This window comes from Neopsephotus bourkii, unplaced genomic scaffold, assembly GCF_033783945.1.
Source record: "Neopsephotus bourkii isolate Nb327-2 ecotype Australia unplaced genomic scaffold, CSIRO-AGI_Nbou_v1 NB_1292, whole genome shotgun sequence".
NCBI classification, from domain to species: Eukaryota; Metazoa; Chordata; class Aves; order Psittaciformes; family Psittacidae; genus Neopsephotus; species Neopsephotus bourkii.
The window spans coordinates 1,199,707-1,227,677 of NW_026901776.1; the positions used below are offsets into that span (position 1 = coordinate 1,199,707).

At 37.3% G+C, this 27,971-nt stretch overlaps 1 protein-coding gene across 1 annotated transcript; it reads right to left on the minus strand.

Annotated features, from left to right (window-relative positions):
• On the minus strand, positions 1-27,971 carry ERO1B (endoplasmic reticulum oxidoreductase 1 beta). Its single transcript, XM_061365707.1, has 16 exons — positions 27,645-27,971; positions 22,925-23,044; positions 19,072-19,155; positions 18,653-18,694; positions 15,143-15,225; positions 13,153-13,226; positions 10,430-10,550; positions 10,293-10,339; positions 9,136-9,147; positions 8,285-8,311; positions 6,744-6,836; positions 6,329-6,575; positions 5,460-5,529; positions 3,841-3,927; positions 2,289-2,422; positions 1-1,416 (listed from the first exon to the last, which is right to left on the minus strand). Exons 1-16 carry the CDS (start codon positions 27,741-27,743, stop codon positions 1,356-1,358), a joined length of 1,401 nt encoding a protein of 466 aa, XP_061221691.1. The 5' UTR covers positions 27,744-27,971; the 3' UTR covers positions 1-1,355.

Here is a 27,971-nt window from a genome sequence, read left to right on the forward strand (position 1 = left end):
TAGGGTGAAAAATGTTTAAGAGCACTTTATTTTGTGTTTTAAAAACAAGAGATGCATCTACGCTGTACCAGCACTTCCCACATTCATAAATTCACTTTGAAACATGCTGGTTTAAAACAATTTATTACTTCATTTCAAATTAAACCAACATTTGGTTGCTACTAATCAGTTTGTGGATTCTGGTTTGGACAATGGTAAGTTACCACTGACATCTGTGGACAATGATACATGAGTACTTTCTTGTTTTATGAATGTTACGTTATTAACATACCCGTTTTTTACACTGAATATCCTTTTAAAGAAGACAGTTAGGGATTGCATAGATAGAGTATGCAGTGGTAAATGTCAGTGTGAATGAATTTTAAAAAGGATCTTTTTTTAAAAGTCACTACAAAAACACAAGTTGTTACTTTTTGCACTGACCTCATAAGCACAGCACTAAACCACAACCCATGAAGCGCAAATCTATTTCCACAGCTCGAAGACTGAAATGTGCTATTTTAACATTTCAGACATCAAACAGACCATTTCTGGAAACTGAACCTGTGATTACAAACTAGAAAATAAGATGTGGTGGATGTGGATTTGATTGACTGAGGCTTTCCAGCCAGCAGTGCTCCACTAACCACCTTCCCGCTGGACCACTGCGCCCCCAAGCAAATGCAGGTAGCCAGGGGGCTGCAGAAAAGTCACTTTGAGCTGTGCTGAACCAGAGACAAGGCAGGTGTTTTAAAGGAAAAAGGAAATTGTGAAAAGCAGCATGAAAGGAAAAAAAATGTTGCTATCAGCACGATGCAATAGAGCTCGGTATGAAATGCAATCTCTGCTCAGTCAATTTCCATTAAATAGCTTCCCTATTACAGTGAGAAGGCAGAACTCAACAGGAGCCCCACTTCCTTTTTAATTTTATTGGTTTTCTCCCCTCTTTTCGTCTTTCAGACAGCCAGAATCAGCATAACCCCATCCTCAGAATACACTGAAGCTCAGTACTGGGGAGAGGTGAACACCCTCTCTCAGAACCGGCCAAGTCAGGGGAGAGGTACGTACGTTCTCATATAAAACAACTGTCTCAGAAAGGCAAGGAAATAAGAACATTTATGAAGTTTCAGTACAACAGACTGTGAGCAGAGAACTTAAAAATAAACAGATCAGCATAATTTACACATTTAAAAACTCTAATATTTCATTCATAAATATCTCCTCTAATTAATAACCATTCGTAGCTTAACCATAAATATTCAAGTTGGTATTCAATTTTACTTTTTTAGTTCATGTGAGTCCTGTAAGGATCAGTTCCTCCTGCTCAACGCAGTCATGTAAATGGTCTTCACTAATGAGTTGTGCAAAGGCCTTCATTACCTCGTTTGTTGTAATAAAACTTTAAAATTCTGCAGCTCTTTTATACTTGTGGAAAGCCTGTAAAACAAAAACCCTTCAGTGTTAGCAAGTCAAGTGTGAAAGAGAAGTGCAAATCATCACCTTCCACCCTTCCACGGGGGCTTTTTGTTTCGTTTTTAACAAACACAATTTTGTTCCAAAAGATGAACACACTTAAGATACTACTTTCCCTCGAAAGATCTGGCTCACCATTATATTTATGTATTTTATTATAGGGATTAAACTATATATATATATACACACTTAATGGTCTTGACTTCATTAAACATGTAAAAAACTCTAAGCAGAGGTAATAATTTTTATTACATTCCTTTAAACAGGAACTGATTGTTAAATTTAAGATGTGAGGAACTAGCATGATGAACAAAGCAAGTTCTATACATCTTTTACCCTGTTAATTTATTTCATCACTTGAATAGGATAAAGTTTTAACAATAATTACATCATACACAAATATCCAAAAGGCTAAGGGCTAAATTGAGAGTGTTAAAAGTTTCCCAAATACTTTTCTTTCTTTTCACTATATTTTACATGCACACATTTAAAACAAATAGAAAATGTAGAAGAGCTGTAGTCCATGGTTGAAAAGGAGAACATGTACTCAAAGTCTAATGCTTACAGATGTTTACAAGACTTAAATCCAGCTCTCACAAGATGGACTTTATAAGATTAGAGGTAGAAAGATAAATTAGATCCAAACACAGAATGATGACCAAGGCTAATATATCAGCACTCCACATACTCAGTTTTAATGGCATTAAGTTTATCAGTATCACTAATTCAGCCTTTAAAAAGCTAAAGCTACCTGTACAGTGCCAACTTTCCACAGAACATGAATGCTGACAATGAAGTTGTATGGTTTTTCTACAACACAAATGGTAAGAACTTACCTTCCAAAGGCATTTACAAGAGCAACTATTTCTTGCCGTGTGAGCTGAAAACCTTTTGATGGGCTATTCTCAGGAAGGCTCTGTATTTCCTTCTCAGAAAACAAGATTTTCAGAGCAGTTCCTAAGCCTTGAGTCTACAAAGAAAAAGGTGCAGTGTTTTTTGGGTTTTTTGCAGTAAGATCACTCCTCCAAACCATAAAAAAAGGTAAAAAATTACTAATCCAGGCAATTCTTCTATACTGACACTCCCTTTACCCAAAGAACTGTACAGCAACAAGGACACTAATGCAAATGCTTGCCATTGACTATGTAACAGGTTCACTCACTTATTTAAGAACTTTTGTTTCCCCAGGTATACTTGCTCTTCATCCTCATGTATTTGATCTCTTCCCACCTCTTTTATTTTCAGGCACAGCAGATGCATATGAAAACATGCCTGTTACATGACTTCCAGTCCCTCCTGCCCCTTGCCTTACAGATGCTCTGCTGCAGCAGGAGCTGTTGGATCAGATCACCCCTTATCCTCTTCCATCCCCCTTCAAAGTCAAACTAGATTTTATTATGAGGTATCACAACACTTCTGCTTTTTCCACCTCCAGTCCTAGGGGCAGACACTGCAGTTTCAGTTTCAAATCCTATTTTCTGTACAGAAATAGAACAGCAGAAGCTATTCTTATTTCCTCTTTTAATTGGGCAACAGAAAAAAAACACTGGGTTTTGACAAAAAGTGGTTAAGGCTGGCTGCAAGAGAATTTTATAGGTCAGGGAACCTGATCCTATTCCATTTTGAGTGAGAAGGGAAAAACAACAGATCAGAAGTGTTCACACAGTAGGCACAACTCCAGAAATTCAGCTGAGACCACCAAATTTCTGCTGTTATAAATTTCTTTGAAAACTGAACTCTGATAAGCTTAATGCTACAGAGGAATATATAGTACAGTACAAACCTCACAGGAACAACTATTCTCTCAGCCTGGACTTAACATTATTCTTGAGGTTTAAAAATCTTATTATTAATAAATGAAAACAGTAAGTGTCCAGAAATGGATACTGGTTTGCAACTTCCAGCTTTACTATGCACCTCTGCATTCATTTGCTGCCTTCTGCATAAACTGTGAACATCTGAATTGCTTACTTTTCTTATGTCTCAGTTTGTAAAGTTAAGTCCCACACTGGATTTCCTAACAAGTAAGCAACTGCTGTATTTCCAGGAAGGCATCCCACAGGTGATTCTACAGATACAGATATGATACTGACTGCCAGTAAAACTTTGCCATAAAGCATCTGGTTTAAATACTTCTTGGTTTTGGTTTTGGGGTTTTTTTGAGAATACAAACTATAGCTTTTAGTAAACTAAACAGCTGTTGGCTAAACATAATGACCCTTTTTTTGAACTCTGTTTTTAACAATGATCTGTCCTTTTTTAATATACAGGTAAGGATATCAAATATCACCCATGTACAGAAAGTCTGAATGCTAAGGTAAGGGGCATCCTGGCAGACTGAAACAAATGCTTACCTTCTAACCTCCCCCTCCACACAATAAACTGTACCTGTAGTTTGCCCCACAGCCTGCATTTGTCACATCCAACACAATCCATTATGCGGGATATGTTCTTGAAATGCAACCTGAATTCTTCCTATCCGTTAAAAAACAAAACAAAAGAAAAAGGTTAACTTAAAGTATCTCTCAGCTTCACAAAAACACAAGGCTAACTAATCTACTACCACTACAGTATCAAATCTCTAGTACTAAAACTAAAAATCCCCACTACTTTCGTGGTCAGGCCATACCAAGGCCCACGTAAACCCAGAACTTTGTTTACAAGACACTGCTAACAGTTAATTCCATAAAAAAAACAAACAAACTCAAAAAAACCCCAAACAAACCCCAAAATACAGAACATTCAGAGTAATACACTGAGTTTCAACCAACTATCCCAAAATGTTCTGAGCTGTAAGTACTGTACCTATATCCCTACTCAATTTTTCTTGTATTATTCAAATCCCTTTTGAACCAACTCACCTTTCTCACGAGCAGAAAAACATGTTACAATTCACAAAAGATATTTTCTGTCCAAAGCTATGGGTAGCTTGTTGCTTTGCAGCTTCAGTCAAAGCAAAAGCAAGCACAGCACAGAACTAATTAAGATGATGCCAATTAAATATTTAAGGTCAGAAGAACACTAGCTGAGCTGACGGTGGCACCCTTCTAATAGCATTCTCTCTAATGCTGATGAAATTCCATACTACTACTGAGATAAGTATTAAAAGTGTTAACAAGTACTAAACCAGACTTTTTTTACTGAGTCACACTCCAGCTGTCGAATTGTAGTGCATACCAATCTGAATACCTGCATGTTAACACTGGAAGTTGCTAGGTAGTAACAACATTCACATTAGGTTCCCATGTCTAGGAACTATGCGTTTCTGATATTAAGTGTAATATTGTATTGTATTATATATATATAAAGGGCATCTATTTTTTAAGCAGACATCACTGTAGCTGCATGGAGACCTCATAGCAGCCTTCCAGTATCAGAAAGGGACCTACGGGGATGCGGAAGAGGTACTCTTCATCAGAGACTGCAGTGATAGGACAAGGGGCAATGGGTTTAAACATGGGAAGTTCAGGTTCTGTATAAGGAAGTTCTTTACTGTGAGGGTGGTGATGCACTGGAACGGGTTGCCCAAAGAAGTGCTGAATGATCCATCCCTAGGAATGTTCAAGGCCAGGTTGGATGAGGCCTTGGGTGACATGGTTTAGTGTGTGGTGTCCGTGCTCATGGCAGGGGGGTTGGAACTTGATGATCTTAAGGTGCTTTCCAACCCTAACTACTCTGATTCCATACTGATGTGAAACAGGTACTATCTAAAAACCATCACTGCGTCTACTGGTAATCCAGTTCAACTCATTTGCCTTACCACAGTCCTAATGGCAGATCCAAGGCACTAAACCAGAGATTTCAGTCTTCTTGGCTCAGGACAACACCTCATATTCGTTTATTATAATGCAGATTAATTAAGAGGCCTCAGATATGATTCTAAGTTTTTACCCCAGCCTTTTGCCCTCTCTGCAGTATATATCTGGTTGGTAAAGAGATTTTTCTAAAATAACACAACTTAATTCCAAAATGGGTATTTTGGATGTGACTCAGAAAACGAACTTTACCTTTAATGACTTGGCTCCTTTTTTATCTCCAGCAAACATGGACTTTTCATCAAAGTGCATATGGAAGGACCTAATAAAGAGAAAATGCAAAACAAAAAAAAAACCCAATGCTGATATACTGTGCTCCATCAAGCTTGGTGAGCAGCTGATGCCATCAGTATGAAATACTTTTTAGAATTCCTAGCTTTTACAAAGTAGCTCTTAAGAATTTACTGAATGGTATCAGTTCTACTGCTCAACCACTGTAACTTGAAATATGTTATTTACAGTTCTGTTGAGAATTTTCTTCACTCCATTTCCACTGATTAAGATTTCTTTCTAACACACACTGTAACTGTTTTAAATGTTCACCTTTCAGTCGACAGTTGTCTGACCACATCTCAAACACCTACCAAGATTGTTAGCAGGGACAGCAACAAAACCATACAGAATGCTACGAATCACAAAAATCAGCACGAAGGAACCAGACTGAAAAACTTTACAGACTAAACAGAAGAAAGAAGGGATGGCTAAAACCCCGGAAGTTAAGTCTGTGATAAAAGCTGGATTACTCACTGCATTCTCCTTATACTGAAGAATGAGTGAAAGCAACAAATAGAGAGTAGTAGGGAGTTGTGTGGGGTTTGGGGGAGAAGGGGAATTTTTGTTTAATTTTTTTTTTTTTTTAAGATTGGTATATTCAAACTGAAAAATATTCATCTCTTCCTGTCAAATGTACAAATTCCTTTTGTTCTCCCATTACTTAATGTTATTTCTTCATTCCACTCTCCTCCTTGTCCCATCCGGTCAAGGACTCATCTGTTCTCACTTGTGAATATAAATGAGAATTTCAAACAATTCATAAAAAAAATAAAAATCCTATGCCTTACTTGGTGTCCCTGAAGATATCCAGTAAGAGAGCTTTAGATTCAGCATCCTCATGGCCATTTCCAGTGTAAAGGTCAACAACTGAACGCTCAAAGTATGGTGCAACCTTCGACAAAGCACGTAGCTCTATCAAATACAGGAAATACAAATTTTTGAGCCTCCTCGGTCCTTCTCCTTTCGTTTCAAGAGGGTCAAAGCGGCGAGTAAACTCCTTCACATTTGGTCCCCAGCAAGGCTTCCCCCATGTTTCTATAGAAGGGGAAAAAACCCAACAAACAGGTGAGGGGGAAGTAAAAGACACATATTTAGAATGAAAAAAACAACTAACTACACATCCAAAAATAATCAGAAAACAACAAATACATATTACAGATATTGTAGAATTCCATCCAGCAATTTTAAATAGATTTAAATTACCTTCAAGAAGATAATTTGCACACAGATGCAAGTTGATGCTAGCATGAAGTCCAGAAATGAGCTTATAAAACACTCTTTTCTCAAGGCAAAGACCTATCCAGGAAAAAAGGCAAACAGACCCCAAATTAAATACTGAAATTAATGTATTAAAATGAATATACCTTGATATTTCAGTAATGCAAGTCCACACTGTTTAAATTTCAAGGGTTACAATTACAGCACTTAAGCATTGTTAATAATTCCTTATATCCATCATGGGAAAAATTTACCTCTTAATTTTTTTATACAAAGCAGTACTAAGAATGAAGTTTGACACTTCTTACTTGGTATTTTAGGGTTCTAATAAATACAGTCAAATAAGCATGTGGTCAACTAATACAGATAAATTGCCACACAAAAATATGTTGCTTACAAGGTTTGAGCAATAAATATCAAATAGCCTTGAATTTTAACATTCTGGAGGCCAGAACTATACTGTGGCACATCCTAATTAGAATTAAACCTACCACTGAATTAGCAACATTACAGAAAATCATCAAACGCTCCAGGAAACCTTCTGGCATTGGAAAACAGCAGAACTATTTCTTCCCAGATCTACTGTAAATTCACTGAAAATTTAAATACACAGAGCAAAACCTTGCAAAATATGACTTTGATAGGTAGCGACTTCTACAGTGGAAACAGAAATGCAATAGCATTGGGTGGCCAAAACAGAATTTAAATGCAAAAACTGCAATACCACTTAGACCCAGGGACAGAGATTACACTTGGAATTAAGGAGTTTGTTCCTTTCTCAAAGGTACGTTTGGGTGACTTCCCTGCCACTCCAATCTCCACAAATGGATGAAGCAACAGCTGATGGTGAAGCCTATCTGTGAGGCTGAGATATGACTTCATTTACAAACACTACTTATTAAATAGCAAGTAAGTCTGTATGCTTTCCCACAACAGCATCAGAGATTTCCAACTAGACAAGTAAAAGGCTTATGAGAGGCAGAACGAAATTTAAAATTAAATACATTTAACTCATTTACTTTTCCACATACCTCCAAAATGTGATTTTGATTGCTACCACTGTAATAATGTTTTCCATTTAAATATGAATAAAAATCAAATTGCTTTGCCTTCTGAACACACATTACACTCATGTTAGTTTATATACTGGGAACACAACCATCAAAAACTTTGATTTTTTTTTTAAAGCTGTTTTTAAATAAAAGGTCTTAGCAATGTTATTAAGAATAATGTCCCCATTTAAATGCCTAAAATGAGCAGAAAATTCAAAGTAGATGATATTGGAGTGAACTCCCTCTTTATAAACAGTAAAACACTGAAGGGTTTAAACGAGCAGACCATCTGAATGACTGAGATTTCCAAAGACCCTCAAGAAAAAAGTATTATTTGAACGGCACTCAGAAGTTCTGCACAATTTATTAAGGATCCCACACTATGGAAAATATCTGGGGAGATGACAAAAAAACCTACTACAATGGTTCTTCTAGAGAATTTAACATTATATTAACCCATCGAAGAGCTTTTACCTTCTAGCCATGTGTAGAAAGATTCTCCTGCAAATACAAGGTATATGGTTAAATGAAGAGTATTCATTTTCAACATCACAGTAGCTTTGAATTACTATGCATGCTAACGTTAGCTGCCATCTGGACATAAAGCTAAAGAACTCAGCTATTAAAGTGAGAAGAGGCGCTGAAGTAGCTTAACGTTGAGGTTAGTTTAAGTCTGTGGGGGTCAGAAGAGGAAAAATACAAGAATGGGCACAACTAAGCTGCTGATCAGGCATTCAGAAGTGTATAGAAGCACAAACCTGATTAGATGTGCTAGCAGCGAAAGACATGACTGAAGAGTGTAATTATATCTGATAGCCTTATCTTGACTGTTTTCTGAAGATTTCCTGTAAACTTAGGTCTTTGAGAGCTTTCAGCTGACTGAAAAATCTTAAGTCTGTCTCACTGTAGACAGACCAAATTTTCTCCCCACTCTCTCTCCACCTTCCCAAAATCAAGGACATTCAAGAAAGTACACAAAAAACCTGTCCCTCTTAAGTAATCTGACATCAGTATCAACCAGGCTCAGCAGGAGACCCAAGAATCCTTTAATCTATGCATCTCCAGTTACCTTGCTAGTGATGTTATCACATATTCTAAGGATAAGAATCAATAACAGAACTGTATTCTGCTCTCATCCACTCATTCATTCCCCCACTCCAAACGAAATAATTATCTCAATAAAAACATTTTCTGATCAATCATCTGCCTAAAATCATAGCTTTCCTGCCCCTTAATGCAACAACAATAAAGAGAATAGATCAGATACCCAAACTTCTTTCATGTTTACTTCATTTCTGCAAGTCAAGCAAAACAAGGTGACTTACCATCATCTCCTCCTTAGGGGAAAAAAAGAAACAAAACAGAACAAAATTTAAAAATCCGTATGCATTAAAAAGATTATTTCCACAGCAAAGCAGCAATGAAACACAGGCTTTACTACAAACACTGAGAAAACAATAAATGCAAGAAACCTTATTTAATCTATAAAAAATAGGCTACTTTCCATCTTCCTTCTCCTCAACACCACCTGAGATTAAACAAATAATGGTAATGAAAGTCGCTGAGAATTTGAAATCTTAGTAGCAGCTTATTTGCACATTCTTGAAAGCTATGTCTTAGCTTCAGAAAGATGATTAGGAGTCATCTTCTTTGTATTATTCAACAATATTACCAATGTTCCTTTCTGAAACTCTGACCCGAGTTAAACTGCTCTTGAACTTCTATTTGTGTACACCAGCAATATATGATCTTAAGAGTTATCATTACTAAAAGCTATCTTGATTTCCTAATGTGTAGTGATGTTTTCTAACCCAATCTATTGGCTAATAGTTAATTTTTAAGGGAAATGAGACACGCTGATGGAGAAAGTGGATTCATTTGCAATACCAGGTTATAGTTTTCCATTTAAACACTTAAACCCCAAGTCACTGGCACACTTTTTTACCCATTCTTGCAGATAACTGAGCCTTTCTAAGTATCCCCTCTTTCTTCAAATAATGCAATTATTTGTACATTTGTAATACACTAAATATTATGGACGAAAACTGTAAAGCTACATTATACCAAAATGACTATGAGTTAAAGGGATAATGTCCTAGGAAAAAACCCAATCAAGCAACAACTCCCAGCCAACCAAGGGAAGAACACAGAGTGCTGATTTTTTTATTGAACTTTAACTCCTTCCCATCCACATTGGAAATTACTGTGACACTTACTAAACAGTTTGAGATGTATTTTAGTTTTCACATTAGCTCCCCTGACATTAACACACCTATTCCTATGAAATAATATTAAGCATGTATGTCATCAAGTCTCACAAATCTTTGTCTAAGTATTTGAAAATGAACAGCTACTGCTACAGAGGAAATTAAAAAAGCAGAAAGCACATCTACAGACTGAACATTACTATTTGTATCACTTTTATTGGGAAAGTCACTACATTAAAAGAAATGCATTAGAAAATAAAATGGGCAAGACCTACCCCTACTAGGTGCCAGTGGATTTAACGGACGGTAAACAGATCGAGGCCTAAAAAATAAGATAGAAGACATAAAAATCAGTTTTAAGCTAAACTGAAGTGCAAGTATAAAAGATCGGCTTCCCCTCCCTTCCAGTTACTTGAAGCAGTTTTCTTCATAGATGCTGTTCCACACTCTCCAAGCAGAGGGCCCCTTGTATCCAGTGTAACGTTCTGGATTCAGAAGCAAATCCACATACTGTGCATCTGGTGATCTCTCATCTAAACAGGAAACCTTTTGTTACATATTCTAACTCATCAGTTAAAAAAGACTTTATCTTAAAAACAGTCACAGATTTTAATATAAATAAGAGGTCTTATATAATACTATTCTATCTTCTGGCTGGATTATAGATGCATTGTACATAAAAATACAGCAATATCCACAACAAACAGAAAGCTCAGAAGTATAGAATTTATTCCAAAGTCTCTTATGTGGCCATAATTTCTACACACCCATATGGCTTCGTCAACTCCACCATACACACTTGTCATGCAATATGTTCTCTCACCCTATGCTAAGATATAAACAGTATTTTGTTCTAAACGGGCTTCTAATTCAGGGTTTATTTGCCTAGCAGTATTTCATTTGAAGGGTTGCTTTTTTGAAGAGGGTATACTGCTAAAAGGGCTTCTTAATAAAGACAAGGGTGAAGAAGTGCATCTTGTAGTTGGTTTGTATTGTATATTTACTAGCTAAATCGCTCTTTCCCCCCACAAACCTTTGTATACTGGCAGAGAATCTGAATCACATTGCTTAAATGAAGAAACTTTCAGCATATGGCAGAATGCTGTATTGGTTATGGCAAGAAACATGTTATTTCAGTGCATTTCATCTCTGAAGTTCACTACAAATTCAAGCAAGATATGCAGAGAATTGTGAAATAGTGCCCTCTCTGCTTATAACCTCTATATGAATAGAAACTTAAGTTTTGAGCTACAACTAGTAAAAAGCAGGAAGAATTTCCTCCTCTTTGAAATTCTAGGTCAAGAGCAACTCATGCTTAAAAAACCCCCATATACAATATAAGCCAATAGTCCAGAAACTTATTCATAGGGATAGGCCAAGCACTGCCACTGCATGTTTCCCCAGATGTTAAAAACCACCACAGAGTGGAAACTGCTCTAAAAAGAAGAGATGATTCCGCATGAGCAGTTAAGCCTTGTTTCAGCAGTAACAGCAAGAACAAAGCAAAGAGACAGACATAAAAGATAGACAAGACAGTGAGTGTCAGATGAGACAATGTCAAATTACAGCTTTATTTATTTCTCTGACAGCATGCCTGACCTAAGTAGTTCCTACACTTCCTGGGCACCTCAGGTCTCCACGTTTTCTTCTCATTACCCATATAAAAGAGAGTCTGTGGGGCACTGCAACAGAAAGATGGAAAGTTGACCTGGGCTAGGAAGTTTTTTTCAGCTAGATCAATTCCCTTATCTAGTTTATCATTAAGCCCAACAAAAAGCTGAAAGTAAAAAGTAAAACTGATTCTATGGTCTTGTGCTACAGTTGAGTGAATTAAGAGCTCTCTCACCATCAGAAAGAGACAGGAGGAAGACAAAAGGGTTTCTACCTCCTCCTGTCACTGCCAGTAGTTATCCTCCCTCATGTCTCCCTGCTCCAGCTCACAAACTCACCTGATAAGCCAATTCATCACAACAATCCAGGAAATGCAAGGGGGAGGGAAACTTACTTTCCTGTTATTCAAATAAGCTGAATCAGCTTAACATGTGAAAAAATGCACTGGAAAAACACAGCTGAGGGCAGTGGGGCAGAACATCCCCCTTCAGCAGGGCACAACGTAAGGAGAGATGGAGTTATAATCAGGAATCACTTAAGTTAGTATATACTTCTAAAAGGAATGCTCCTAAACTGTACCTTTCTCAACTGTGTCCTCTTGAAAATGTAAGCAGGCAGCTTGAAGACAGTGAAGAGAACTGCAGCTTATTGCATTCATAGTTCAGATCGACAGTAACGCTCACCGACTGTTTATTACAGACACAGCTTATACAGAAAACTTTCACAGATCAGACACAGCAGAAGTGCTAAAAGAGAACTGCAGCTGGAAAGTCCACCATAGCTATTACTTTCTCAGGTGACTCCAAACATCAGCCTAAAGGTAGATTAAAACACTTTCTACTATGCTCTAAATCTTCCTAGCATAGTAAGCCTTTTAAGGTATTTATTAGAAAGGCCCTTAGCAGTCATTCCTGAACTTGGCAATTTTCATGTTTTTCTGAAGAACAGTCCTTTGAGCTTCGACCATTACAAGCAAATAAAAAGATTTACATATGCGGAGCAGAGGGAAGACACAATCTAGTATCCTAATGTTTTAATAAGAAAGTCCTTTCAGATAACAGGTGAGTTTAGTGCAGATATCATTTGGAAACACAGCAAGGCTGGAGAAGCAACACACTCAGTCAAACCATAGACAGAAGAGCAACGAAAATAATATAGTAGCAAGAAACAACCAACTGCAAGTAATTTGTGTTGTATTTGTGCCAGATGCAACTTCTTTTGTGAGAAAATTTTTAAAAATTAGATGCTAACCCTTCCCATTTATCTTCTTTTTTATTTCCATCAGTCTCCTGTTCACTATACCAAGAAGAGGCAACAGTGAATGTGCACTGTGTAGACTACTGAATGCTCCTTATGAAAAAGCACATATTTTGCATGTAAGATGATACAAACTGTTACATCTCCATTTAGCACAAAATTAAAAGTTTTTAAAAACAGTTATTTGCAGAGAAACTGTAATGTTTTGTGTTTTTTTAAGAGACAGCAAATAAAACAAGTATTGTGAGAAAGCTTAAATGTTTTTACCATCAAGTTCACAAAAATGATCCTGTGAATCATCGTATCTTGCCCAGTCAATGAAAGCCTCCTTACTTTGGTTACTGAGGGGGAAAACATACATTTGACTTTAAACTTTAAAACAAACAACATCATTAAGAGCTACTGAAAGAAACACAATCCACATACAGCAGTTAACTTGAAACTGCATTCTGAATTACTGTATCTGAGACTGAAGAATACATGGAATTACTAATTGTCAGTTGCAGAGAGATTCAAGCAGGCATCAACTGCAATACTTTAAAAAGTTATCTTCATGTTAAGACAGCAAGAAAGATTTTTACCATCATTATCTGAACAAACTGTGCTGCAGCAGTGGCTTTCTTCAGTAGGAGCTTGGTAAAATACTTTCATAGCATACATTTTTAACACTTCAAAATACTCCTTTAGCAGCTGTCACTCAGGGCACGGGAGAGAGGAGGAATAATCATATTTTCATAACCTGTACTTTCAATGAGTTCTACAATAGTTAGCCTTGCTTTTTAGTGGGAGACTGGATGTCTAAAAGCCCCTTCTAAGCTAAATTATGCTATGAATATGATTTATCTTAAATCTTTTAAATAATAATAGTATTCAATTTTCAAAGGTGCACTGTACCCGAGACAAGTCCTTTGAAGTTTCCATGCTATGAAATACAAACAGTGCAAAAGCTGAATGCTTTCTTCTATGTGGCACAGAACTACTGATGCCACACTACTGACAGCAAAATGTAAGTGAAGTTAAGATTGGGGATTTTCCTCCAGGCTGCAGTGAAGCACTTTGAAATAATGAAAACAACCTATTCTGTTTGATCAAATTAGTACTAGCTCGATTCTACAAACACAGGTAATTCTATAACACAATACATTTCCAACCTTCTGCCAAATCACAACAGGACACTCATACTTGGCATTACATGAGGAACTTCTCCAGTCATTACTAGCAGGCAAGATTTGATAATCACAAGTAATACAGCTGATAAAAAAATTAATCCAAAACCATAAGGATGATGCACTGCTAGGCAGGGAATATGGAGGTTTGCCTAGAAAGCATAAATTCTTCCTGCACTTGCAGGATCCTCTCACAGCTTTGTCTATCTTACTCTCGCAAAAGCTCTTCATATGTGTACTTAATCTCATATTCTTTTGTCCTACAGGAGTGGAGGAAATTTAATAGCTTCTTACTTCTCCTAAGAAAACCTTGGGTAAGGGCTCTGCCCAGTTTGGTTTATAACACTGCAAACCAGGCAGAAGCAGTCACTCTTTCATAGCAGTCCCATTTTGTCAGATGACAGAGGAAAGAGTGTCAACATTTCTATCAGGCAGAACTGCTGACATCTGTGGCCAAAGGCACCTCTTCATCAACAGTGAAGAATCAATTTTTCTATTTCTACTTTTGAAAGGTGGGGAATCTAGTAGAATGAAAGTTTTCCTAAGTGCTGTTCCACACACTTTCCTACTCAGGGGCAACACCATCCTGCAGAATTCCTCCCACCCAACCCTGACAGCGCCATGCAACACGTAAGATCAGGGAACTGATTCAAGCTAAAAATAACTTTGCCAACAACACAAGTAACTCAACAAGCTCCCTGACCTGGTTCACTGAATGACCACAAACAGGTGCATCAGTGTAACAGAGGGACAGAGCAGGACAGAACCCCTTAATCCAGCACAGTCATCAAGAGCAAAGACTGATACTGGTAAAAGGTAAAAAAAAAAAAGGTAGGGTTATTTGCAAGTTTCCTCTGAGTCTTGATGCTGTAAGATACCTTTTTCACCTTTTGCAAATAGTATCAAGGTGTACTTAAAAGAAGTCTACTTATCACATAACACCTTCAGATATTCTTGCATCATTTCACATTTACTTTCTAATGAGTTACAGAAAGAGTTAAGAACAAAAACTAGCACATTGCAAAAACAAGACAGACAAAGTTAAACGCTCCTTTGTTACATTTTTTGTACTGTTGTTAATCACAGCATACCTTAAGGTACTGTTAACTGCTCCCAGTTTGTTAGCTTGCTCACAGTCTTCCAATTCTTTGGAGTTATTTGCCGCTTTTGAATACTGGAAGAAAGTTCATATTTAATATGTAAATGAATTACATACAATTCTCTGAGAACAGGTGATGTGAAAGGTATTTCTAGGTTTAGCAGTGAACTGGCAAATATTAGGGAAGATTCTCAGATTCTTGATGCAGTAAACAATTCTGGAACATTTCTTATTTCTTTTTCTTCACTTAATTTTATCAAGCCCATTGCACTTTGCAGGTTTAACTACCACAGAAAATTCAGCTAAACATGTAAAAATTTTGTTTTTCTTGCCTTTTTTTTCTGTTTGTTTAAAATAAATGGAGTTCTGAAGTGTTTCAGATACTTATTTACAGTCTTATAAAAAGACCCTGAAGACAACCAGTGTCATACCTATAAACATACCTTGTATTTTGCAAGCATAATCATATCCCAAGTTGCTTTGGTCATTTCAGTATGTTTGGCCATTTTCCCCTCATGTTTCACTTAATCCTATTCATTGGCATGCTTTAGACATGCACAGGTCTGAAGACAGACTTTTCAAGCTGAACTCAAATTTTGGTTATTTGAAAGCCAGAACTGAAGTATTTAAGCTGAACCTTGATTCTACAGTATTTTTTAAAAAGTAATCCACTGAAATAGAGTTACTACTAGAATAACTCTAAGGAAAGCATTTGAAGAATTAAAAATTTGATTCCACTATTCTACAACAGCATAATTATGTCAGCAGGGGATTTGTCCAGCATGTCAGCTTAAAGCTCAAAAAACCCTTTTAACAGTTTTGGAACATGACAGGCAGCATCAGTGCTCTCTGAAAAGATAAAGAAACCAAACTTCCTCTTTTGGGGGGATTTTACAGTTGGGCGTTTTCAGGGTTGGTTGGCTGGTTGTGGGGTTTTTTGTATGCGTGTTTTCTTTTTCAGACTGAGCCTTAGGTTTACATGGATTTCTACGTTACTGCAGTCCTTAAGAAATAAAGACAATTATTTAATGTTAAGTAACTGGTAGCTTCCATAAAGCTAAACTGCTAGCTTTCCTTCACTTCAGGGCGCATACATGCTGACATGAAGGATTATTATCCAAAACTAGCTGAAAATAAAAACAGAAGTTAAAGGCCTTGGTCAACCCTTTGGAAAACAACAATAATTTGATAAATTTAAAAGGAATAGTTCATATCTGAAGACAGACTTGTGGTCAAGATGCCAGAGGCAAAGCACCAGTACAATACGTATCACAATACTTGTCGATAAAAATAAAGGATTTAATTAAAACCATTTAGATAAGTAGGCAAGATGACTTCCTTTAAAAAAGCATTTGCCAGAACCAGCACAAGGAAAACCAGCAGAACCGACTGAAGACCAAGAAATGAAGGTGATTAAAACCCCCAAGTATTTTAAAGCTAAAAACCCCAAATAATTTAAATCTTATTAGTGGCCTTGCCCATAAGAAATATTTACTCTAGAAGGAACTTCTCACTCAATTTTCTTGGATTTGCCAAGTGTGGGGGCTCAATCTTTAGCATCATGTGGATATCAAATGGAAAAATATGAACAAAGAACAGATCTGACCTAGAATGAAACAGATATTGCTGATGAAGTAACATACTGAGATGCTGAAGTAAACATTCTGCATGTCTAGAGTTGCAAACCAAACCCTACCCTGAAGTGAAAAAAAATTACTGCCAAGAATATAACCCTAAAATGAAGGTTTCAAACAGAATGAACATGCAAGTCTCAAAACATGCATCCAGTCCTCACTGTTCTCCAGTGTTCAACAGCAACAGCTATCAGATCAGTGTTCTTTGACCACTGACTAGACTTAGACAAAATATCTGCTCCTGACAAGGCAGGATCTTGTAAGAGCAGTGTCTGGAAGACAACAGAAAAGAGGTGGGCAGGAAGTATTAAGTTAAATATTGTAACTTGAATTACTGCATCCCAATCCCTGCTTCCAATATTAATATAGCAGCTGTCACAACAGCTACTGTAATGTCTATTCTCCCAAAAAATCCTCAGCAGTCGAATGGAACAGGACTACTGAAAGGGAAACTACTTTGTGCCTCTCCAGCACCATTTCAAAAAGCTTATCTTGGTTACAAGAATTAAATAGATCCTGTATCGCTAGCTGCACTTTCACAGGGAAGCTCTGCAAGTGTAACCCTGGTCCTTATTGCTTGATGAGCTTTCAAAAGAACTACTCTCTCCATTGTTCAGCAAACAAAAATACCTCTAAATAGCCTAAATAAAGCTAGAAGTTTACAAACTCATCAAAGCAATGGGAAACTGAACAGAAGGTAAGCACTTAAGACCACAGACAACTCCACAGGATTCTACCCTGAGTACATCTACTGAAGAGATTGTATCTGTCATTATTAAAAAGATGCCTTTGACGTTTTCACCTTTGAAGGCAGACACTGTTAGGACCAAAGAGAGTAATTGGGCATGTATCTACTCAGGAGAAAACACACCTTTTATTTCTTTTTTTTTCCCCTCCTAAACTAATACTTAAAGGATAATCCACAAGATGCAGGACACTCCTGAATGGACCTAGCACAGGCTAATAGCACAGTACTTGCATAGTCATTGAAACAAAAAATTCATACTAAGATGAGTTTGATGTTCCCTTAAAAGGGATATTAAATGGCTCCAAGAAAGACCTTGAACTGAATCATAAGAAGTAAGAAAACAGTGTAACTAAGATTTAAATCAGCCCTGATGACAACTTTCCTGCAGAAATATTTTTCTTACAGAGAAGCAACAGATATTAGTGTCTTTGTTCTGCCACAGATTAAAGGTACTGAATTGCCAAATTTTCAGTACTGTAGCTGGCTACAACACCTAGAAGGCAATTCAAAAGAAATTTCACTTGGAGGGAAGTAATCAAATGCCAGCAGCACAAGCTGACTACTGAAGCTTGCATGGATCACTTGAAGCTTGCACTGATCACTTGAACATATATTGTCTTTAGACTAATTAGGCTAATGACCTCCTCAAGATTAAATATGGCAAAACTACATGTAATCCTTCAGGTTCTTTCAATATTAAAGGTTGTGGTTGTACATGATGCTTACAAAAGACTGCACTGCTACTCCCTTTGTGCATCTTAGCCTGTGGCTTTATAGAAGGTGGCCTCTAAGGAAAATGAAAAAAGAATTTTGTATCAGGCATTCTGTGGCCATGTACTGATGTCCCTGGTCATTCATTCATTGACTGAGAGCCTGTCATTGATTGAGAGCCTGTCACTGATTGATTCAGAACGATACAACAGTATCAGCTACATCCAAAACACTATTATACATAAAAGTAAAAACGTAAAGCTACATACAGGAACTGATAAGTTATGTTAACATTTTCATCACTATGCCAAGACTGAAGGTTTGTAATAAAACGCTACACAGCTACCATAATGTTAAGTTAAAAAAAAAAAAAAATCAGTAAGAACTTAGCAAACAAATGATTACTTACCTTACTAGAGCTCCCAGCCTTAATTCCAACTGGTATTTTGCTCTGAAGAAAAAAAAAATAATCAGTTTTTAGACTGCTCATAGAAATCATCATGCTTGATTAAAATCCACAAATTAAATATCATTCCTACAGAGATCGAAGTAAACTTGTTTTTAAATAATTAACTTGCTCCTTTACCTTTTCAACTTGTTATACCCAAAACAGTGCTGGAGCTTAGAACAGACTTATTCTTCAAGTTATTTGTTTTACTGGTAAAATGACTAAGATTTTAAAATACTTTGTATTTCTGCTTTTGAAATGGAAAACAGTTTGATGTGACTTACATTTCTCTTTAGGAAATATAGTTAGCATAGACACTGAAAATTTGCAAAATTTTTAAACAAATAACCTTTTTCTATTTTATATTATTTGATCCATACCTCAGGACAAGGCTCTACATGACAATCTTTGATAGAACAATGGCCATCATCAGCCCAAAATGGGCATGGTCTCTTCAGGTTGACCTAAACATACAAAAGAAAAAGTTTGAAATTGACACTTACATAAGACAATTATTATTTTTTTTGGGGGGTGGCAGTGGGGAAAGGAGCTCTCAGTATCAAGAAATTTTTTTAAATTAAAGGAGAGGATACAATGAAAAAGTGTTAAAATCAAGTTTGAGGGTTCTGTGGAATCTGGTCGGTTGGTTGAACTACTCTCCCTCTGAGTATATAAGATGAAGCCTGCTGTGGTAGAATGGTTAGTGATAATGGTCTCCAATGGAGACAAATACATAGTATATTAAAGCACAAATTAAATCTCTTACCACTAACTGAAAAGCAGTAAATAAGCCACTAAAATGAAGGCAAATCAGTCATATGTTGTTCTAAAATGCTTGTAGTTACAATGAGTTGTAGCTGTATTATACAGATCACGAAAATACATTTGACGTAGGACAGAGTAGTGCACAAGTTTCCCAATTCAAACAAGTGCTTGGGTGATTCCAGATTTCAAGAAATAAAAACAAGCAATCATTACTATACATCATAGCTAGTCAAGGAAGAATGAGTATCATAATGCCCTCAAATTAGGGATCTGATACAGTACAAATACAAATAATGAAGAGAAACCACTTCAGAAACTACCAGCAAACCCTGTGATTAGTGCTCCTATTTTTCGTGACATGGCACAATCAAGGCAAGAAGTACCACATATATTCACACATACTACACTGCAAGAGATTAAAACACTACATTTGCACTGTCAGTGTGAAAATCAGTAAAGGAAAAAAAGAATAAAATCCCAGCTTTCCTTTACATTAGCCTTACACAAAGAAACATCAGTGATAAAACCCACTCTAAGTGGCCTGGTTTAGGGGGGAATACAGTAATAGAAGCCCAACGGCTCCAGTCACTGAATTCTCAAACCTGAGACTCAGCAATAAAAAAGCCTGAATTTAATTAATTTTTTTAATTATTTTTTTTTTCTGCCGGCTTTATACATCATATACTAAACATAAGGGAAACTAGATCAATATGCCTCTGGTACAGAACTGGAACAGTATGAAGAATCTGAGATGAATTATAGCCAGATTTTACTCTATCTAGTCTATTCTATTATTTTATTAATAAATAAAAATACTATAAATATAAATAAAAAGCAAAACTATGGACCTGAAATAAAGACACAACTTCTGCTCCTTGAAGGATAAATTGTTCTGGGATACTATGTACCCAAATTAAGGTAAACCAAAAAGAATTCCCTCTTCAAGTGTTCTGTCAATACCACAAGAGATCCCGAAAGACTAAAGCGTAATGCTTGACTTGCTCATCTGCCTTTTATTATACTAAATTCCTCTACCAAACTTTTCGGCAAGGAAGTTCTCTATTTTCGACACACACATACAAAGTTAATTGCTATAGAACATGTGAAGAAAAGACTGTTTTCCAGGTTTCCAATTTGATGTACTTATTCAGCACGACTGCAAATTGTAAATTCAGCTTTAAAATGTTAAAGAGATTCCTCATTCAAAAAAACTAACAAGATATTCAACAGATGGTATGACTTCTTAGAAGTGATGACAACTATCTTCTAGCTACAGTTCAAGCCATGCTAGCACAGATACATTAAAAGCAGAGATTTCAGGTTGCTTCACCCCCTTTTCCTCTTGTCACTCTACAAACACCATCCCTAGAAAAAAAGTGTAAAATTCTAGAAATTTTTGTACCTGTTCACTCATCTTTTTTAAATAAAGCACAAAGTGTCACATTTTACATCACTTTCACAATGAGATCTAATACATAAAACATGCCCCTCCCACCAATTTCTGACAGAAAGACCAGTTGACATAGACTACAGCCTCATGCAAAGTAAACTCTAACAATAAAAAATGCTAACTTAGGGAAGATACAAGCAACTCGTGCAGTAACTTCTTACGCAGAGAAAACCGTAAATAAAAGAATACTGCTGTCTAAAGTGCAGGTTAATTAAGAACACCTGCAAACATACTAGTCCTAGATCTGAGACAAACTGAAGTTGTACAGCACTTGTACTTTAATCAATACCTATCATTAGCTGACTATACCAAATTTCTGCTTTTTTCAGGGTGTGAAGTATTCATTTCGTTATAATTTGTCACAGATTAAAAGTTAGACTTGTTATCATGAGGCTTCCATAGTCTCCCTGCTTTGATGTATAAAACTATACAGAGACAAAATTTTTAATTCCTTTCTTTCATTGAGAAGTCTTCCACTATCTAGAAATCACTCAGCACAATTTCAGCAAGAGTTTAAAAAAAAAAAGAAGTTTTCTTCATCCTTTAAATAAAACTTAGCTAGTCCATTCAGTATTATATATTATATGACTGCTGAACTATAACACAGTGGAAACACTGTGGCTGGTACTTAAAAATGTTCATGATCCAAATTCTGCTACAAACTAAATTACTTCAGAGTAGGAGTATTTTCACACGCAGAACAAGTATACTTCCCCTATGCTTACTCAATATTTACCTACACTGTAGTTGACCTAGATGATCATTGCCTACCCTCACAATTTCCACATGCATCTGTGTGCTTAACAGCAATTTCATGATTCTTTGCAGGGACATAAAAAAAAACCCTCTGTTGCTTATTCAGAAGGGAAAGGGTGAAAAAAGATGACTTATTCAGTTTGCTTGTTCAACACAAATTCTTCCCTGTCATATCTGGAAGTACTAAGTAATGTAAGGTGATGGGTGGACTGCACACTGGCCCTTGTAATTGCCCATTCATTAGGAAGATGAGGTAGGATTGTAACACACCATTAAAGTATGGTCTGCAGAACCACTGCTGAAATTAAGATTAGCTCTAAATTTATAGGATGAAGTTACTGTTGTATGAAACCCATATACCTGTTGCTCATTCTCTTCAAATACTTTGGTTTGTATCTTTCTGGTGCTTCTGGAGAATCTAATTACCGCTACTATGTGATGTATTATCAGTGAAGTTGCACACATGTTGTTTTCCTGAAAAGTGAAGTTAGAACTGTACCACGGAGCAGGAGTTGATTCAGGGTGAAGCTACACATTACTGCTTGCTCAGACTAGAAAAGGAAGATTTTAGCAGTTTTTTCTCCTTCCTCACATTCATAACCCTATCTTGCATGAATGTAATGCTTGTCTGATACCAGATCAGTTCAATAGCTTGCTACATCCTGAGAGGGAAGAATTAAAAATAAAAAACAGCAACTTTCAAGCTAAACATATCTGAAAAGAGTAGTATCAGGCTTCAAAGTCTTATTTTTCTTATTAGTCTAATACGGAGACAAACAGTATTTAAAGTCATTACAAACTGTTATTACATACTACTTGAAAATTGAGTACTTTTACCAGTTTATCAAAGGAATAACAGTTCTCTAGATAGCAAATACTAAAATTAGAACGAAGACAGCAACTTATAAAAAAAAGGAAATCACTGCAATATTTCAGCTCCAAATTACAGAGGTTTCTTAGAAAACAAGTACTGCATGCTGTCAGAAAGTTGCTAATATACAATCCTTTCTAGATGCAGCAGTACAAAGATACTGCCTTTAGCAATAGTCATGATTTGCTGTTACTGACTCCAGGATTAACACAGCAAACACAGCTTACTACCAACATAACTGTCAGGTACTGAAAAGCTGCTTCAACCAAATTAAAGAGCTGTTGGCTTCTGAAAGACAATTTAATATAGACAAGTTGATTTAATGTGTAATCTTCCCTATATTTTCTGGATTTTACTTAAATTATTAAGGAAAATACCATTTTAATTTTACCTTGTAATATCTGAAGTAATCACGTTCTTGCAGTTTCTGTATTTTGGGGAAGATCTTGAAAGTATTGAAGTCATCGATGCTTTCTATGTCACACAAACAATCATCTAGGACTCCTGTGAGCTATTAAAAAATACATAAAAATTTATTTTAAATCAAGAAATGCAATATTAACTACAGAAAAATCCCGTAAAGAGAAATAGATGTCAATCAAAAGAAATACTAGTGAAATGCAAACACTTTATTTCTCATCATTAAAATAACTCTACAACATACCTTACACACTCAGACATAGAAAATAACAGACCTTCGCACTTTTTGTGAGCTTAACTTCACCTCTACATACAGTGCTAGCCAGACTAACACTATTTATTGACAGATTCAGCATATAGAACTTTCTGCAGAATGAGCAGCAAGATTTTCCAAACTGCAAACAGAAGGTATATTAGCCCATTGGAGTTCCATACCAAGTATTCTCCTAGCAAATGCTCATTAATTGAGTTGCCTAAAAAAACCCCACAATCACACACTGTCATCTTATTTTTATAATTCTTGTCAAAGCATAAGAATGCTTCAGCTAGCTTCTTTAGAGGCACTGGATAAAGGGGAGTAGGTACTTATCTGCCAAAAAAGTTAGTAGCTGCACAGTTAGATTCTGCAAATAAATACTAGGAAAACCAGGTGCAGGCACCTGTACTGTAAGGCTGCAAATCTATGGTGAAATTAAGTGTGAACTTCGCAGGTCCCATCCCATTCCTTCTGCCAGCACAGCAAACTGGTTCAATGTACTGCACTAGCTTAAGACTATGAAGAGGAGTGTACAGAAGCGCAGAGGCGCTACTGCAAACTAACTCAGTGGACTGAGCTATAGCAACACTTTTGTCAAGACTGTGACAGTGTCTTAGCAAAAGGTGGAAACAGTGAAAGTGTTTTTCTATGAACATCTGTAGGATAAATTTAATTAAATCCAAACTAACTACTCCTAATCATAGCATCTTAAAAAACTACAAACATGTTTGAAAGGCCTTTCAAACATGACGTTGAAGGCTTAAAATCGTATGTTAGGGAATGGAACCAAACACTCCTGTTAACTACTACTATTCTTTAGCCAGACAACAAATTAACTGACATACATGATGGCCTAGAAAGCATATAAAATAGGAAAGTCAATGCTGCATGGCCTTGGAAGAGCTTGTAACTATTCAAAGGTTATGTGCAAAAGGAGACAAAGAGTATTTTGTGGCACTTCTTTTCTTCACAAATTTCACACAGATGAGATTATGAAATCATCTAATCTGTTTTATGCATGATAGATCACTACAGAGCAGATAACCTTATATAACCAAGCTTGATGCAAAAAAGTCACTAGAAACCAAATTGTACGCTTCTGTTCTTTTATGAAGCATAAAAGAGGCCTGGAAAATTAATTTCCCCCAGCCCTCTGAGAGAGTAAAGGGGTGAAGGTTTGGCAATAAAGCATTTAAGTAGAAAATTCAACTTATGTAGATCTTACATTTCCAGAGGCACTAAATAGGCTGTCACAATTCTACAGAGTAGATATGGACAGCAATGAAGTAAAACTCATTTAAGGGAAGTTACTTTACCCAAAGTCTTCCATGCTGTTATGCCTGCCTTGTTAATGCTATCTAGCATCAAACCAGAGCAAACAGCAATTACAGGCTTTTCACAAAGCCAAGAAAGCTCTCAGCCCACATGACTGCCAACTTCAAAGTCAAAAGACAAAACATATTATTAGTGCTTGCAGAAGTACTCCCCCCCCTTCCCCCATGCATTTTAATTTATAATGATTTCATTCAAATTTTAGAATTTTCTTATCAGTCACACATAGGCAGAAATGAATTTTGCAGTCTTTACAGGTAACACCATACCACAAAACAAACAACAGTACATTTCACTGGAACATAAAAAGGCAAAAAAGATAACTTCCAATATTTTGCTCAAATATTTAACTGTATAAACAGTGAAGAACAATTATTAAGCTGAAAGCAGTACAAAAGATCCAAGATATTTTCTTTGGACTCAGGAGATAAAGAGTAGGAAACTATTTTGATGACCACCTCATGGAGCTATCCACTGCTTACAAAAATATTTTTTACCATCTATGCAAAACCAAAGATGCTTTTCCAGGGAAAAAAATGCTCCAAATAAATATGCAGTAGTTACACTCAGCATCAAATCCCCATGGAAAAATAAAAAGCTGCAGTTGTCTTATTCAACTAAGATGGCAGACTACTGGTGGTCACCCCTTTGCCAGCTGTCTCCAATAAAAATCTCAATTCTAAGAACGGCTTTCAAAATGTGGTACAGTTTACTTAAAACACTATGAAGTTTCAGAAATAAGCCCCCCCCCCAAACTAGAATTTCCTAACAAAATAGCAAGAGAAAAAAATAATTTGAATAACAAGAGCAAGGAAACAAAATTCTCCATTTCTTTCTCACAACTTTTTCAAAATTGGAACAGTTAGTTCTCTGTATACATAGAACAGAAAAATCAACGTTTCCTTGGAAGGCATGCTCTAAAATTAAACTATGCTATAGCTGCACCAAACCACAATTTATAAAATGGTTTGACAGCACACATGAAACACCAATACTGCACAACAGTGGAGTAAGTTAACAGCACTAACAAAACTGCAACACTGGCTTCTAGTATTCCAGTTGGAGCTCTTTTATTAGTCCAGGTGTAGTTCAGTGCTCTCACTTATATAACGATGTAATACTCTACAAACATGCAGAAAATGGTTTCATTTCTGTCAACAACTGGATCTTCCAGTGAACACTTTTTCAAACTGGAGACGCAAAACTAAGAACAGTGTATTACCCAGTTAAAATTACATATCCTAAGACTTACTTTGGTTTTCATACCATTGGTTTTTGCCTTTTTTGTAACTGAACTATACTAGTGAACTTAATCCACATATATAGTCAACTGTAGTGTAAGTTATCACAAATTTTATTACAGTGGCCAAATATCAGGCCTTTTTTTCATCTGATAATTATTTTCAACTGTACGAGAAACTCTAAAAGCATGAGCCTACTATAAGATGTGTTAAAAAACTCGTCTGACAATTGAATAGCTGCAAACTCTTCTCTATTTCCAATATGCTTATCAAAGTATTTCCAGGTATTGTCCAACCTAGCTTAGTACAGGTATGAGAACTGCACTAGAGATGTTGAACTTCTAACTCATCTTCTCCAAGATAAATCAAACTTTCAGATTAAAAGGTCAATGTCCAACCTGTATCAACTTCTTATGAAATCTGTAAAGAGAAATGTATTCAGTACTTTAACATTAAGAAAAAAATGAATAAATGCATGCACTAATGAGCAGTCTATTCATACAAACAACCTTATTAGTGTTATCAGGTTGTTGTACTTAAATTGCTTCAACAATCAGAAGACCATGGGGACACCTTGTTTTGTTCCTTAATATTTTACTTTGCCATAGTTGCAGAACAAGATAAAAGCTACAAGTAACATGACTCCAAGAACTACTAGCTAGCTTATCTTTTCCCTGTATAAGTCAAATGCGAAGTATTTACACTCTAAATACAACATGCTAACAATTTTCTGGAATAGCAATAACCAATCTCTCTGCCAAGTGTCATAATAAAACCATGCCAGCTAATGGCTTCCTTGAGAATTCAAATTTAATTAGCATTTAGGTACACTAAACCAACTTCTAAACTAATGGATTTTTAAACCGAGTAAAACCTTGACTTACAACAAAAACCTACAATTAAAGCTATGTGCTAGACTAGTCATTACTTTGCATGGTCACTTACAATACAGCATGTTATACAAAGCAGAAATTTAAAAAACATGTGAAAAATAATGTTAGGACACAGAAGCCAAATTTTGCTCCACATGGACATTGTGACTTTCCATATGAACTCACTCTATAATGTCTTTGACCCAGCTAAAATCCTTCCCTACTTGACATGAACTATTATTTCAGGAACAGTCACACTGCTGATGAATAGTAAACCCTCAACTTGAGACACCTGCCCTTCTGAAACTGTAAAGGCAATTTACAGGAAGAAGCAGCATTCTTACCCTTCTCTGCTATGTGGGCAAATAGACACAGACCTAAACACAAGCCAAGCCGGGCCCCTGCTATTTCCATTTGACCATATGGCTTCTCACCAACTTCATGAGTACACCAAAGTTTCTGCCTGTAGTCAAGGGTATGACCCAACCCAGAACTTTTCAACACAACACCCCACAGACAACAAGCAGAGTTACCTACATGAAACAACTCTGTATGTCTGGGCCGTTATATACGTGTACCAGCAGTGCTTCCCAGCTCAACCAACTTCTCCCCTGACCGCAGCAGCGGGGCCCCACAGACCGGAGGCACCCAACAGGCCGGTCCAGCGCTGGACCCCATCAAGGAGGAACAGGGTGTAGAACAGGAAGGACGTGGGCTGCAGACTTCAGCGGGAGATCCCCCCACTTCTCCGCCGGGGAGGCTGCACAAGACTCGGCCCCGAAGCTGCCCTCTCCCCCACGACCCTCCGAAGTGCCCTCACCACCTCCTCCAGCCCGCGACAAGGAGGACCTCTGCTCTCCCTTCCCTCAAGCACGGCTCCCCAGCCCTGCGCACGGCCGCTGGAGCATCCCTGCCCGCCACGCTTCTCTTCCCGCTCTCCTCCCCCGCCATGAGGGGGCTCCGCCGCATCGTTCCACCGCTGGTTCCTACCTGGGCCTTAGCTGTCACGACGCAGCCGAGCACCGCCAGCAGCCGCGCTGCCACCCGTGCCCTCACCGCTGTGCTCCGGACAGCACCGCTGCCGCTCATGCTGCTGCTGCTGCCGCCGCTCCACCCGCCGCGGCTGACGGGGGAGGGCGGCCCTCGCCCTGCCGCGCAGCAGCCGCTGCCGCCACAGGAAAGCGACGGACAAGCCGAGAGACAGCGGCGGTGGCAGCGTCTCCTCCCGGCGCGGCCGCTCCTGTTGGCGGCGGGACCCGTCGGGCGGGGGCGCCGCGCTCACCTCAACCTGCCCGCGCGCTGCCGCTGCTACCACCA